At 38.1% G+C, this 14,417-nt stretch overlaps 1 protein-coding gene across 16 annotated transcripts in view; it reads right to left on the bottom strand.

Moving 5' to 3' along the window:
* SYNE1 (spectrin repeat containing nuclear envelope protein 1) overlaps positions 1–14,417 on the bottom strand; it is a 603,546-nt gene that overhangs the window by 115,438 nt on the left and 473,691 nt on the right. For all 16 annotated transcript variants that reach the window (XM_075596504.1, XM_075596505.1, XM_075596506.1 and 13 more), the window contains 3 exons: positions 13,086–13,187; positions 2,711–2,830; positions 1,170–1,370 (listed from right to left, as the gene is read on the bottom strand). In XM_075596504.1, coding sequence (XP_075452619.1) covers positions 1,170–1,370; positions 2,711–2,830; positions 13,086–13,187 — 423 coding nt within the window. The remainder of the gene's footprint in view (positions 1–1,169; positions 1,371–2,710; positions 2,831–13,085; positions 13,188–14,417) is intronic.

The raw sequence follows: 14,417 nt of genomic DNA, 5'->3' as shown, positions 1-14,417 counted from the left end.
TTTTGGTAGAACTTGGTGAAATATTTTTTTGTGCTGTGCTTCAAATAAACATTCATGTCTGAAATGGCATTAAAGTTGTTCTTGTTTTTTTTTTACTTTTGGTTAAAATGCTACTGAATATTCTGTCACATCTTGCAAGGTACTAACACAAGTATATTTACCAAAGTGTGTAAGTCATTATAACACATAATTGTCATTGAAGTGATGGATCAGAATAATGGCTGTAACACATTAATAAGAGGGGACCCAGCCCCAGTGCTGGAAGTTGGGACCGGGCAGCGGTCATGAGAGAGGGCAGTGAGGCTCTGGATAACAGAGCGTCACTAATAAGGCAGATTAAAGCCTGCAGGTAGATAGCTCTGGTGAGGTACACTGTAAAAGGTTAAAATAAAATCTAGTGATTGCTATATACAGTAAACACGTCTGTGGGCCTTTTTAATTGCATTTTACCTATAAAAAAAATTGTCACAGTTAAACAGCCAATCTGCACGGGGTGTACTTTGTTTAGAAGTGGAATTACCTAAAGGTGCCATTATGGGGTAATTAGGAGTAGGGTGGAGAGAGGTTATGTGTTCTGATCCTTTTTATACCTGACATTTGTACCCCTTCATCCCAAGGTGCCTTAAACTTGCCAGAATAGGTGTTATGGAAATCTTTTAGGAGGTGTGGGGTGTGAGTCATTAAAAATATACTTTGCATATCAAAATAGCATATCTCCTAGGTACCCCAGGTGAGGTTTGAGGGGCTATATATATATATATATATATATATATATATATATATATATATATATAGAATTTGGGATTCTACTAAAATAGCTCTCTCTCCTCGAGGAGGTGATGACAAATGTGCAAGTTATTTGAAGCCGCTTAGGCTCCTAGAGTTAGTAGAATTCCAGTGAGTTTGCCAACATTTGACCATCTTTGATAATACCGCTCAGATTTGCAGAGTTGGAATAAAACTGCTTCTAAAAAAGCCTTTCTCGCATGGTTTAGATATGGAGAAGGGCTTACAGAACATCAGCAGCTGCATAACCGAGCGGAAAGGGCTCTTTCTGCACGGATAATCACAGCTACTTGAATATCCCCCCATAGTAAAGGTTGTGAAAAACTATAGGTGCAGTACCAGACACATAGGAAACAGTAAGGAGTGCTGGGTGATTGTATTACCTTATGCTTCTCTAGTAATATTTCAACCTCATCTTTGTAAGAAACAATATATTTCTGTCCCCTTGACATCTTCTCCTGCCCTGTTTCAATCAAGTCAGCCAAATCCTGCAGGGCTCTCTCATACTGACTCTTGAGAGCGAGATTCTGATTGAGACCGCTTCGCCTTGAACCAATTATCGTCATCAACTCATCATACGTATCCTGCAGGGAGGAAAAAAGCCATCATGCCACAGCCCCAAATACTGTACACTGGATTACTGAAAGATGGTTGGTTGATGTTGATCTTTGCCACTAAATTCACAACTGATAGAGCAATTACGTGATACACAAAACAGCATATGTATCAAAGAAAAAAAGTCTATTAATTTTAATGGGAATTATTTATCTCTAATAAGTGATGTCGTTTTCCCTCCCCCTGCAATTGCATTACATTTCCCTTAACGTAGAACCTTTCCTGTGTAAGTCCAAGGGGGCTATGTATTAACGCAAAAGTGGTGAAGATATGGGGCAAAAATATCTGCACACAATGTCGTAACAAAATGTCCTATCGATTACAATAGGATTTCTGGTTTACATGGATGATGCAGATTTTTTGTTGCCCAAGAATTGCACTGCTTTCATCAAGATACATAACCCCAGTATATTCTCAACTAAAAATGGCATTTATACAGTATATCAAGCCAAAAGCGGTACAATTCTTGTACAATACAAAAAAATTGCCCCATATGTATCAAATGACAAAATTCCACTAAAAGCATTAAGATTATTTCTCTTTGATACATTTGGTGCAACTTTTATGCTCTAGAGCAGTGGTGCGCAAAGTGGGGGATGCTCCCCCCAGGGGGGGGTGAGATTCACTGTGGGGGGGGGGCGGGGGGTTTACAGAGGCCCCCGCATGCTTCCTGAAGGCATTTAAATTAATGCCGGGGGAGCTGCAGGGCCTCTGTAAACCTTCCTTACCTTGTTTCAGACGCTCCTGGTGACGCGTCGCCATAGCAACGCGGTGTCATGATGCCAGGATGTCTGAATCAAGGTAAGAGGGGGGGGGGCACGAGGAGAGGGGGAAAGCCAGCAGAGGGGCTCAGGGGGAAAAGATTGTGCATCCCTGGTGGCCAACTCCGGTTCTCAAAAGCTACCAACAGGTCAGGTGTTCCAGATATCCCTGCTTAAGCTTAGGTGGTTCAATCAGTGCTTCAACCACCTGTGCAGGGATATCCTGAAAACCTGACCTGTAGGTAGCTCTTGAGGGCAGGAGTTGGCCGCCCCTGCTCTAGAATGACACTTTTGCCTGTATATGTCAGATGGAATCTGCCTTGTATCAACATAAGGCCCTATAAATGTCTTATACGTGACAATTAATTCACAATGTATGTACTGCAATCCACAAAGATACAAATGGATATTATTTTAGGTTGCTAGGTTTAATCTATTTAATATGCGTCAAAATAAATATTGTCTGCTCACTTATTCTGTGGCCATTGTGGACAATGAACATAAAAATATGTAGATTAAATAAGAATTATTTGTATTGTATGTCGAACCTGGAGTTTCGAAACTTCTTGCATCGAGGACTGATCCACCTGTAACTTCTCCCCCCGTCTCTTCAATTCAATTATTTCAGTGTCCATCTCTTTTAGGCTGTCTTCTGCTTGCAGAATGGCCTGGAAAAATAGTCCTGGTCATTAAACACGAACAGAAATCTAGGTTTTAAGTGTTGGTTATGCATCAACATTTCCCTGGTATGACATCAGGGCAAAAAACACCACCACCATTTATCTGAGACGATCTCATGCGGCCAAAAGAATTTTATTCTTTGATAAATCTGGTTCTTGATTTTACATCAATATTTCAACAGGAGAATTACTAATACTGCACAATATCCCAATCCTTACTACAGAGTGTTTTTGAATAGCATTGTACTGGACTTAGGCTGGGAGAGTCACACATTGTTACAATAATTGCCCATGTGGCCACTTGAGGTAATTGAGGTTTGGAGATTGTAAAGCCGTTCATCAAACAATCTAATCTTTCACGGTTTTGCTTAAAAATAGCATCAGATTTATCAGATGAATTTTTTAATATTTATTTTACCAATCTGGTGCAGCGTTTCCATAAGAAAAATATACACTTTGAAAAATGATATGTTTTTTTTTCTTATAGACAGGAATTTGTTTTATTTTTATTTATTGGTGCCAGAGGAAAAGAAAAAAAAGGTCCCAAAGAGCTTACATTGGGATTTGAACTTGGCTTAGCTGCTTCTAAGACAGTGATGACACAGATGTAGTAAGACTTACAGTCCCCAGCACCACTGATGAAGAAGCAAAAATCTGCGGTGCTGGGGACAGTGTCTGCCGCAATGGTGCTGCTGGTGGGGGGTCCATGCTTCTCAATGGGACCCAACTGCAATGTTAATCCTTTGGGGCCACAATCATTGGGACTGCGAGCGGCTGCAGCACCACAGCTGTTAAGTCTTGCTACATCTGGACCATTGTGCTACCCTTTTTCCAAAGTCTCTAAGACTGTGGGCATTAGGATGGCAGACTCATAATATACTGTTTTTTTCTACATGAATCAACAACTATTCCCAACCTGTTACAAAGTATGTATGAAAGATTGTCAACAATGTAAATAAAGTCATATTTTGTATTTATGTCAATGTGGCTTAGCAGTGGTAATTTGATAGGCTAACAAATAGGGAAATTTATTTAATATTTATACAATAAACATTTACAAATAGAACACAATTTATTTAAAAATGCTCTGCTAAGAAAGAAAACTCACTGTTGACCTTCATATAAACAAAGTAAACTGATGCCGTGTAAAGATGAGCCATTCAGTAGTTTCCATGCTTGATATTGTTGTCTTACTTCGGACATTTTATACCCCTTGTATTTTAAACGTTTGACATATTAAAAATTATTTGAATTATTACATAATACTCTCCGTCTTGTTGTTGGGGTGACAATTCTAGCAATTATTATTGTCATATTGATTCTCTTTTTACTATATACTACCATTTATTGTATATCGAGTGATATTGAGTGCATGCATTTTGGGGACTTTTCTGAGACACCGGTTCACACTGGACTGAGTGGCATTCAGTGTTTTGGTATAAAAAGGTTTTAAAAGACTAAATATTTGAAAAGATGAGTTGACTTTTCAAGAAGAACAAAACAAGATGAAGCATTTTTAATACAACCTGCCACAAGGGTCCAGATAGTGCAAGTTCCATGCAGTGGCAGTGCTAGGAAATTGTGGGGCCACAGACATGACATATAGTTGTGTGAGATATGTTGTATTCCCTCCTCCTAATTTAGGTGCCTTATTTGCATTCAATTTAACTATTGAATTGTAAATACAAAAAGTTAATGAAAAAATATAGGAGATTTAAAAAAAAAATAAAAAAAAATACCTAGAATTTAAAATGTTCATAGTGCTTTACACAGAATTTGACAGACACAATTAGTCCCTGCCTCAAAAAGCTTGCAATCTAATAAGATATAAGGTGAAAGGGTTTTGACCATGCTCACAAACAGTGCTGACAGTGAGATTTGAAGAGCGTTGACCCAGTTCAAAGGCAGTCCTTTTACTACTAGGAAACACCTCTTATTCTTTAGATAATAAATATTAGATACATACTGTAGTGTACATGTTGGAGCTACTTTGGTTGTATAACAGCATAAATACTTTCTTACAATAGTTTTCCTAGATTAGAACCAGCACTGACTACATGGCTTCCATTCTCCTAAGCAAAGCATCTAGTACATCATATTATCAATTAATTAATGCCACAGTGCCTGAGATCTGCAATTATGGCACTTAAGTGGTGGTTTAGTTGCTTATGTTGCCTCTCAGCATAATTATCGATTCACACCTTATTTGTACTAAAGCTGTAGTTGCATTGAGTTCCTATTAGGCAGTCCCAGTGTAGATCTCCAACACCATCATAGAAAGACAGCGGACTGGTTATCGTTTAATTGCATCAAGGCTATGAGCTGATCTGAGAGGACTCTACTAAATACAGAAAGTCTTCATTGTCAAATTAAAATTGAAAAAATTGGGAAACATAGAAAAAAAACATCTGTTTTTATGTTACTTTAATGATTTGTGTACATTTTAGTGAGACATTGTTTATACAGTAGAGGCAACGTTTATTCTAACATTTGCTGTAAACTAGCCGGGTTACATTCTGGGTATGTGCTGGGTATGTGCTGGGTATGTTCTGGGCTAGTTTGAGGCACGTTTAAGGCATTTCTGCATTGACTTATGACCCATAGGATTAACACAGCAGGGATCCCTGGCAGTCCAATTCAGTTTGAATGAGACTGCCAGGGACCCCCGCTGTTAATCTGATAGGCCATTAATCAATGCAGAAATGCTGGGGCTAGTTTAAGGAAAGTTTAAGGCATGTATTCAGAATGTACCTGGGTGTTTCCTGGGTCTTTTGGGGAATTGCCACTGGTTTTTGTTAGAATAAGAGTTGCCTCTACTGTATTTGTATTTCTTTGCAGAAATACTGATCAGAATCGTTGTCATTTATACAGTACAATAGCGCATAATGTGTGAAGAAGAAATCAACGCTATATTATAAACTTTATAAATGTGGATATCTATTTGCTTTCATATGTCCAGGAAAGCTTTGTTTATCCAGTGCTTTTCAAATGAGTATTTAATGACATGACGATTCCTAATAAACCTGTTAATGCAACAACTTATTATGTATATGAAAAGGCAATTAGTTTTACTTATGTTCTTTCACTGGTCTTCAACAACAGTGGTTGCTTAGTTCTATAGAAGTGTGGATTTGTTACAATGTCTAATGTATAAATCTAAGGATTATTTGTAGATCTTCTTGTGCATGAGTTTTTAGGCCTCAAGCCTTTCTTCGGTATTAGTGTAGAGCTAGAGTACACCCAAGGAAAAGACCTTTGAAAACAAAACAAAAAAACCCCAAAAACTCACGTTGGTATATTAAAAAATGTAAAGCCTTTAATTAAATTGGTCTTCAGCATTTGATATTATTGGTATATGATGTGGTTGAATATTTGGTTAAATGATTGTTCTTCCTTCTGAAAATCATGCTTTGGGTTACTTTATTAGTTAAATACTTGTTGAGCTCAATCCTTCCTCTTACTGCCACTATCATCCTATGTTACTTTATGTATACCAGTGCTCATTCTAATCGAGTTAATATTACATATACGTTCCAAGAGCAGAATCTATTCTCTGTTTTGGGAATGTGTTATAAATTATAGTTGCGATTAACCTAAGTATTCTTTCCAAATGGCTGCAGTTATCAACACACCAATTATTATTTAAGAGACGGATTTGAAGTAGAATTGTAGTTATACACCAGTTAGTCACTTCTCTGAAACAGCAAGGTGCCCCTCCGTAACATTGCTATTAATCTACTCCCAGTCTCATAGGTTCCTTGCTGTTCTTAATATAATAATGACTAAATAGACAGAATTATTTTCATTTGGAAAAGAAATGGGAAGAAGTGGTGCAAGTAATATGTAAGGCGACAACCCCCTTTCCATCCACTCTGGACCTTCATTTTTATTTACCCCTTGCCAAACAAACTACTAATTGTACCAAAAAGACATATTGAAAATTATTGAATTTATTGAAAAAGCAACACAATTTTTCTAACCAATTAAACAGGATTCAGTTGCATTACAGAATGGTAAACCAAAACACAAAAATCTTAAAACAAAACACAAGTAAATCTTTTAAACTAATGCTATCTTCCCATGTAATATGAAAGTCAATAGGAGAAAGTACAGAATATTTGTGAATGTACAGTAAGATACATTTGCCATATTTATTCTCTCCTATGTATATACACAGGGAATTTTAGTAAATTCATAGATAGATAATATTTATCTATATAATGCACAATGCTTTTACCTGAGTGGGAAACTAGCACACTGTAAAATAGGTATCTGTATACCATATCAACTAGAGATGTGCAATATTTTTTTGCAGATTTTGATCCGCCTCTGATCAGCCCATTCCTTTGGTTCGCAGATCAGTCTTAAAAAAAAAAGCCGATACGCCCGTTCAGAATTTTTTTGGAAAGAGACTTGTCTGTGCTGAAAAAGGAACACACCTCATAAGCTAATAGCTGTGCAAATTGTATTTCAATTATTCACATCCACACTTCCTAAAAGGATTTCTATATCAACTATATAGAGTTTATAAGCCTAATGCACCAACCTAATGACTAAAATTGTCTCAGACCCAACAAGACAAAACCCCCAACCACTGCTTTAAAAGGCCGCTGCTCTAGCAGTGCAACCAGCTAGAAGTGCACACTGGGGCTGATTCACTGGGCTTCGATTATACAGAAAAACAACTGTGGTGCTGCCTGTAGCGACTATCTCCCCGCTTGCTACTGCAAAGTGGGAGACAGTTGGAGCGTTTTTCAAATTTGTTTTCGGGTTGTGACTGTCCAATCAGAAAACAGAATTCAGCCTGCAGAAGCGTGCGCAGTAGCACATGTCACTCTGTGACGTCGTTATTGTGACATCACTGATGCGCTTGCGCGCCCTGCAGTTCAGCTGCATAATCGCAGCCTTAAGCTCAGTTAGCACTGTACCATGCGATATGCACGGAAAGCCTCATTGACTTGAATGGGGCTTTCCGTGCAGATTGCATGGTACACAGCGCTAATGGCGCTCATTGAATAAGCCCCACTGTCTACTACTGGCATACTTACAAGCGATATCTATTTTGTTGATTGAAACATTGAAAGGACTTCAATCACAAAGTAATAATATGTACTGAGGGCTATGAGTTACTGAGGCAATGTGAGATTAAATAAAACACAGGTTTTCTGACAGACACATGTAAAGACAAGGTAAAGCACAGCAAATAAAGCAGATGCAGCGAGAAAGTAATATATCAATGGGAACTGGTGACTTGCCTTAATTTTATACTCATTTTATAAAGGATAAATACAGTGGGCTATATTTACTAGGCAGGGTTCTGCTATAAGGCACATTTGGTGCTGGAATACATTACAGCCTATTAAAATAAATGGACTGTAAACTGTCTTCCCAAGCCAAAAGCTGTTTTATGGCAGATGACTTCTGACCAGAGAGTAGAGTGCTTTGTACAGGTATGAGCACTCAATGAGAAGAAGAGCTCAAAACGAAGTATTCTGTGACAGTTGGTGCTAGCCAGAGAAATCAGCTGGTTTAGCTCACACTGCTAGAGCTGTTGTTCTGAATAACAGAGGTTGAGTAGGTGAAACTTCTGATCCTGTTGGGGTTGACATTATACTCCATTCCTTATAAAGTGCCTTAGACTTATCAACCTCAATAACACTTGTTCACCTGTGAGATATGTTAATAACTATATTAGCTACGTGTGAGCAGTGAGCAGCTCAAAAGTATGATGTGACAATAATACTACCTATCTGCTGGTTTAGCTCACACTGCTAGAGCTGCTGCCTAGAAGAACAATGGCTGTGGGTTCTAGCCCTGTTGGGTCGTATACCAGTCCAGTATGTTAGTGCCTTCGGCTTATTAACTCTATATAGTTGGTACGGAAATCCTTTTAGGAAGAGTGGGATGGGACTCATTTAAAAATACTTTGCATAGCCATTAGCATATCTCAGAGCCGGGTGCCTCAGGTATGTATGTATATATTTATTTATATAGCGCCATTAATGTACATAGCACTTCACAGCAGTAATACACGTGATAAAATAACAAATAATACAAATAACACATAATGGGAAAAAGCACTTCAGACATACATGTAACAATAGGAAAAGGAGTCCCTGCCCCAAATAGCTTACAATTTAAGTGGTAAGTAGGACGGACATACAGAGACAGTAGGAAGCTGTTCTGGTAAGTGTGTCTGCAAGGGGGCAGTGTTGGTATATGAAGCGTACAGTAACAGCCACGGAGCAACCCGTGTGCTTCGTTAAGAAGGTGGGTTTCAAGATAGGTCTTAAAGGTGGAGAGGATGCTAGTCGGATATTGAGGTGCTCTCCGTTTTCAGCACAGGCCTGTCTCCCTAGTTTATTTGGAGGGATGTTTCATGGGATATATATACAACTGGATACACTACTAAATTGAAAGTGTTGCTCTCTCTCACCCGAGTGCAAATTTTTAACAATCTGGCAACGGACTTCAGATTCAATATGAAATCTGAATTCGGATTCCAAAAATCCGTCCGGATTGTATTTAATGAAGGATTTGAATGAATCCGCTAGTCTTTTTTAGTACCCAATCCTCAGACGGATTGTGATGGGGTGAACAGATTTGGTCTGAACAATGCGCGGAATTCCGGGAAACGGATTTTGGACTAGATCGCCCGTCTCTAATATCAATATCACTGCTAAAGATCATGGAAAAGTGTTGTTCACATCCCTTCAATCCTTCATTCATTTCCCTCCAATAATAATTGTTTAGCAAATCTGTCAAATAAGCTTCCTGCCTGGAGGCAACAATTTACAATTAAAAAATGTGTAATCAGGGGAATATTATTTTATGGTGAAAATAAAGTGCCTGATTTCCCTTGAAATTTGCATGCATATTTATTTATTTATTTAGACAATATTTTACCAGAAACAATTACATTGATAGTTACCTCTCACTTTCAAGTATGTTCAGGGTACAGTGTGTTATGATGACAGCATTATATATTTCACTCACAATCATGTTTAAAGTATGAAACAGACTAAGGGGCTAATTTTATATGTGTCGTGTCGGCCGATTTAGCTATTTTTGTCAAAATTCCACAGTGACTTCAATGGACAATTTGGCTGAAAATTGCCCGATCGGCCACTTCAGCACATTATAGAATCATCCACAAAGTCTTGAAAGGTTCTAAACAGGAGGTGGTTTTGAAAGACCCAGGTAAATTGTTCCAGTGGGATGCACGGTAAGAGAAGGAAAAACAACCGGATTCTTTATTGAACATTGAGACCATTAGTAGGCTTTTAGAGGTGGACCTAAAGTGATAAGTGCTGTGTACAGTAGGAGAGAGAAGCCTGCTCAGATAATTGGTTAACTTGACCAGAAAGTATTTCAAGGGGAGACAGGAAAAATTTACCTTGCCTCTGGACTCAAGGGATAGCCAACTTAGTACAGTTAACATATCACAATGGTGGGTATTGTAGTTACATAATGAGAAAAATTGTATATTGATTTGTATAGAATGTCAAGTTTGCCGAAGTGAATTTGGGGTGTTCTACCATACACTATGTCCCTATCATGAATAATAGGCATTTGAATTTGTTGTGGGTCGTTACTCTAGAGTGATATGGTAAAAAGTTAGACTGGAATTTACTAAGAAAATCTGACTTCTTAGAATAGTTGCTTAGTTGGGAATAAACCCAGTTTTACATAACTTTGGATAGTATAGGTAGAATACAGATCTAGTTGGAAATAATGTTTTTGTCACCACTTTGTCATATGTATGATAATAAACTCTTGTAAGTTGCAATACTTCTAACAAATCAATCTCTTTCACAAACAAACAACAGTACAGGTTTCCATTGTGTCATTTCTAACACTGGTATGTTTTAATCAGACATTTGGTAGGTTCATCACCTATAGTATATTTGGATAAAAGCAATTTTCTGGAAATAGTGGAGTAAAATTGCCAAAGTGCACCTGAGCCAATGCTGTTTTTAACCCCTTCAGTGCACTGAAGGGGCTGCATCACATATTACTGAAGGGATTAAATACAGACAGCCTTAGCTTGACTATACTGTATATGATACTGTATATGGTTACGTGATGTAGCAGAACAGTTTCACATCATCCTAAAAGCTGTCTTGTATTTTACTAGCGATATCTTGGAATGTGACCCATCTGGTATAGGGTTCCTGTAGTTTCAAGAAAAGGATAGAATCCCTAGAAATATGAAATACAAAAGAATAAGGATTTCAGGAGAAAGATACAAATAGTTAGGTCAGAGAAGGGTAACAACATTGAAGTATGTTGCTGGTATATCACAATAAATTAATATACTCAACAAGTGCATCACACGAAGAATCAAATGTATTTCCACTGTCTGAGTGAAGTATGTTATTTTTATTTGTATTTATGTATGAAAAAAGCGTTTCTAACATGCCGATATTGTTTCTAGTGTTTTGACACATGGAAATCATGTTTAATTATATCAGTTTAGATATGCTTGATATGTATACTACGCAGGGGCGGAACTAGGCACCGATGGCCCCTGTGCAAGTTAAAAAAAAAAAAAAAAAGTCCCTCTCTCCTCCCAGGGTCCTCACTGTGGAGCAAGTGCAGTAGTGGTGTTAGAGTGAGTTCACACATGCGGTGATTGCGGAAGGTGTGTCCGACATCTGGTGGAGTCTAACTACAGTGTTAGGACCACCTGGGTGGGTTTCTGCCACCACATGGTAAGGCAACACACCACAGGTAGGGCCCAGGGAACAGGTGTGCAGGGAGGGGGGGGGGGGTCTTTAGAAATGCTGAAATAAGTAACGGAACAGTGTTGCAGCGCATATAGGATGGGCCCCTGAAGGTGGTGGGCCCTAGTGCAGCCGAATCGGCTGCACATATGGTAGTTCTGCCACTGATACTACGTATAAATTCAGTGTGCATAACGCAAGAACAAGTCGTGTTGAAACAATTCCTTTAATATGAGAAACAAGACAATGGGAAAGAGAAAGGAAATAGATTTCAAAGAGCTTCAATGCTGGTGACGCAATTGGATGAAAGAAATCTTGATTTGAAATATGTGCATGCGGCAGATATATTTGAATGGTTTGAATAATATAAAGAAAAAGGGTTATCTATCAAAGTCTCCAGGCTGCAAAACTAGAGCAAAAACATAGTACCAGATTTATCAGAAAGAAATTAGATTGCAGTTTTCTACAGACACATTTCCTTTTACTACTATCAATAATGCTACTGGGAGTCAAATATCAACATTGGAGCAGATGGGGGTGGGGGGGAAGGGGCGGAGAGCATTGGCATGAGATTTAATCGAGAAAAATCCCACCGAGAGAAAAATGATTCTCTTTCTTTGGTAAATCTGATGAAAACGTTTGCCCTAAATTGCCCCACCTTTGTCTTTATAAACTTAGGCCTTTATATCAAAGTCTCAGGCTGCAAAATCAGGTAAAGGTAGAGCAGAAAAACAAAACAACAAAAAAAAGCACCAGATTTAGCAGTATAAAAAAAATCTTATCATTTACAATGGGGTTCATTTTCTTTGGTAAATCTGGTGTACAGCAAATAAACATACCACTTGTGAGCACATCCGCATGTCTCAGACAGATCAGCAACCCTGCCTTTCCCAATTATCTCTACGCATACACGGCAGCCAGGGATTCTGGGTAATTACATGCAAATGAGCACACATTGTGTCACTCTTTGCTTCTTGTCTATCTGTTCATTTGTTTGCTCCACTTTTGCCTTAATTCTGCCCCTGGGAGACTAAACGGAACCAGATATAAATCTGGTGGAATTGCTTTGCCCTAGAATTGCACCAATCGTGCCTTGATGTCCATAAGTGTCAATGTATCCGTTATTGTTGACCTATTTTCCCCATTGTATTTGAGGTACTAGCTAGAGAAGTCTCTAACAGATGTACATGTTATAATGAGATGTATCAATCGCTGTGCCTCGGTGTGTAATTACCGTATTTTCCATTTTAAATATGTCAAAATTCTCTGCCAAATCTGACTTGGGGAAAACTCATTTGACAATCATCCAAAGTCTGCATTAAAACTAGGACAAGTTAATTACATTCGGCTCCGACAAAACCAACATGTTTTTGGAGTCCTGCAGCTAAATGTCCCTTTTGAGAGCTTTATACATAGCCCTGATGTAACCCAGAGCCATTAATTTAAAAAAAAATGTGATAGAGAAATGTGTTCAACAATGTAACATATGATACAATAAACACAAAAGCATAAGTTACCTGTATTTGCTCTTTTGCAGGTCGCTCAGCTGCTTCAGCCAATTTGTGCAGTATCATGTATTTGTTATGAGCCAATGATGTAAACAGCTTCTTCATGTCATTCTATAAAATAAACAATAAATGTACACTTTTTGAATTAAAATGGCACTTGAGAATTGAGATTCAATTGAGATGCTGTGAACCCCCGACATTAATAACTATCACTTCAAATGTAGGAGCATATTCCTTAAACTGTGGTACTACTGGTGTGCAATGTGGCCGTGGGAAATCTGCCATAAATATAAATGCTATCTTAATGCATAAGATTCCCGGGGGGAATTCACCACACACTGCCATTGTCTAGTTAACGCAAATCGAGCTCTGATAGCAGTTGTTGGGGCTTCGTTAATCCCCCTCTTAGAATTCAAAAGCTCCTTAAAATGATTGCAAATTATAAAACACTTTTATAAATACTGTAAACATTACTAATCGTACAGAATTTTTAGTACGTTATACTACATTATTTTGTAACGAAGGGCTGAGATTATCCATACATTTATTTGACAACCACTTTAAATTCTAAGACTTCTTTTACATGTATTGTTATTTGTAGGTGCTGTAAAGTATGATGTTTTTTGTAATACCTCAGGAAGTAGCGCTACAACTTTATTGCAATACTATGTTTACTCCAGCCTTTGCCTTTTGAATGACTTGCTTATATTTATATTCTAAAAACCTTTCATTTCATCATTATAGACACATGTCTTCAGGGGAGAAGGTGTACGATAATTAAAATGCACCTTTCATCTGCATGCATTCTAAAAACCCACCCAGTTATTACTCCAGTCCTCAAGGACCGTTACCAGGCCAGGTTTAAAGGATACCCCTGCTTGTGCACAGGTAGCTCACACAAAATGTTTGATCTACCTGTGCTAATGCAAGGATATCCTTACAACCTGGCCTGTTAGAGATCCTTGTGGACTGAAGTTGGAAATCACTGCCTTAGAGTATAAGAAGTAAAACACGACAAATTATGTACAATTGGCCTTCACAGAGTATAACATATAACATCACACAATACAGTTGTGCCACTGAAGTATTGTACATATCTAAGGAACACAAGCACATGTAATTAAGTAATCAATATTCCCCAAGATATATTGGGGTTATGTGTGAAAGTCTCATGGTTGGAAATGTGAGACAACACTGAAGCAAACAAACTGCACCAGATTTGTCAAAGCAAAAGATCCCCCAGGAAGTAATGGCATTTTTTGCTGCAGTTTCTCTTGCTCCAGATTTAACCCAGTTTTGCAACTAGGAGACTTTGATACATAACCCCTATTGGGGGAAATT

This window comes from Ascaphus truei, chromosome 4, assembly GCF_040206685.1.
Source record: "Ascaphus truei isolate aAscTru1 chromosome 4, aAscTru1.hap1, whole genome shotgun sequence".
Taxonomy (NCBI): domain Eukaryota; kingdom Metazoa; phylum Chordata; class Amphibia; order Anura; family Ascaphidae; genus Ascaphus; species Ascaphus truei.
The sequence above is the reverse complement of the archived record's forward strand: the minus strand, read 5'-3'. Positions and strand labels throughout refer to the sequence as shown.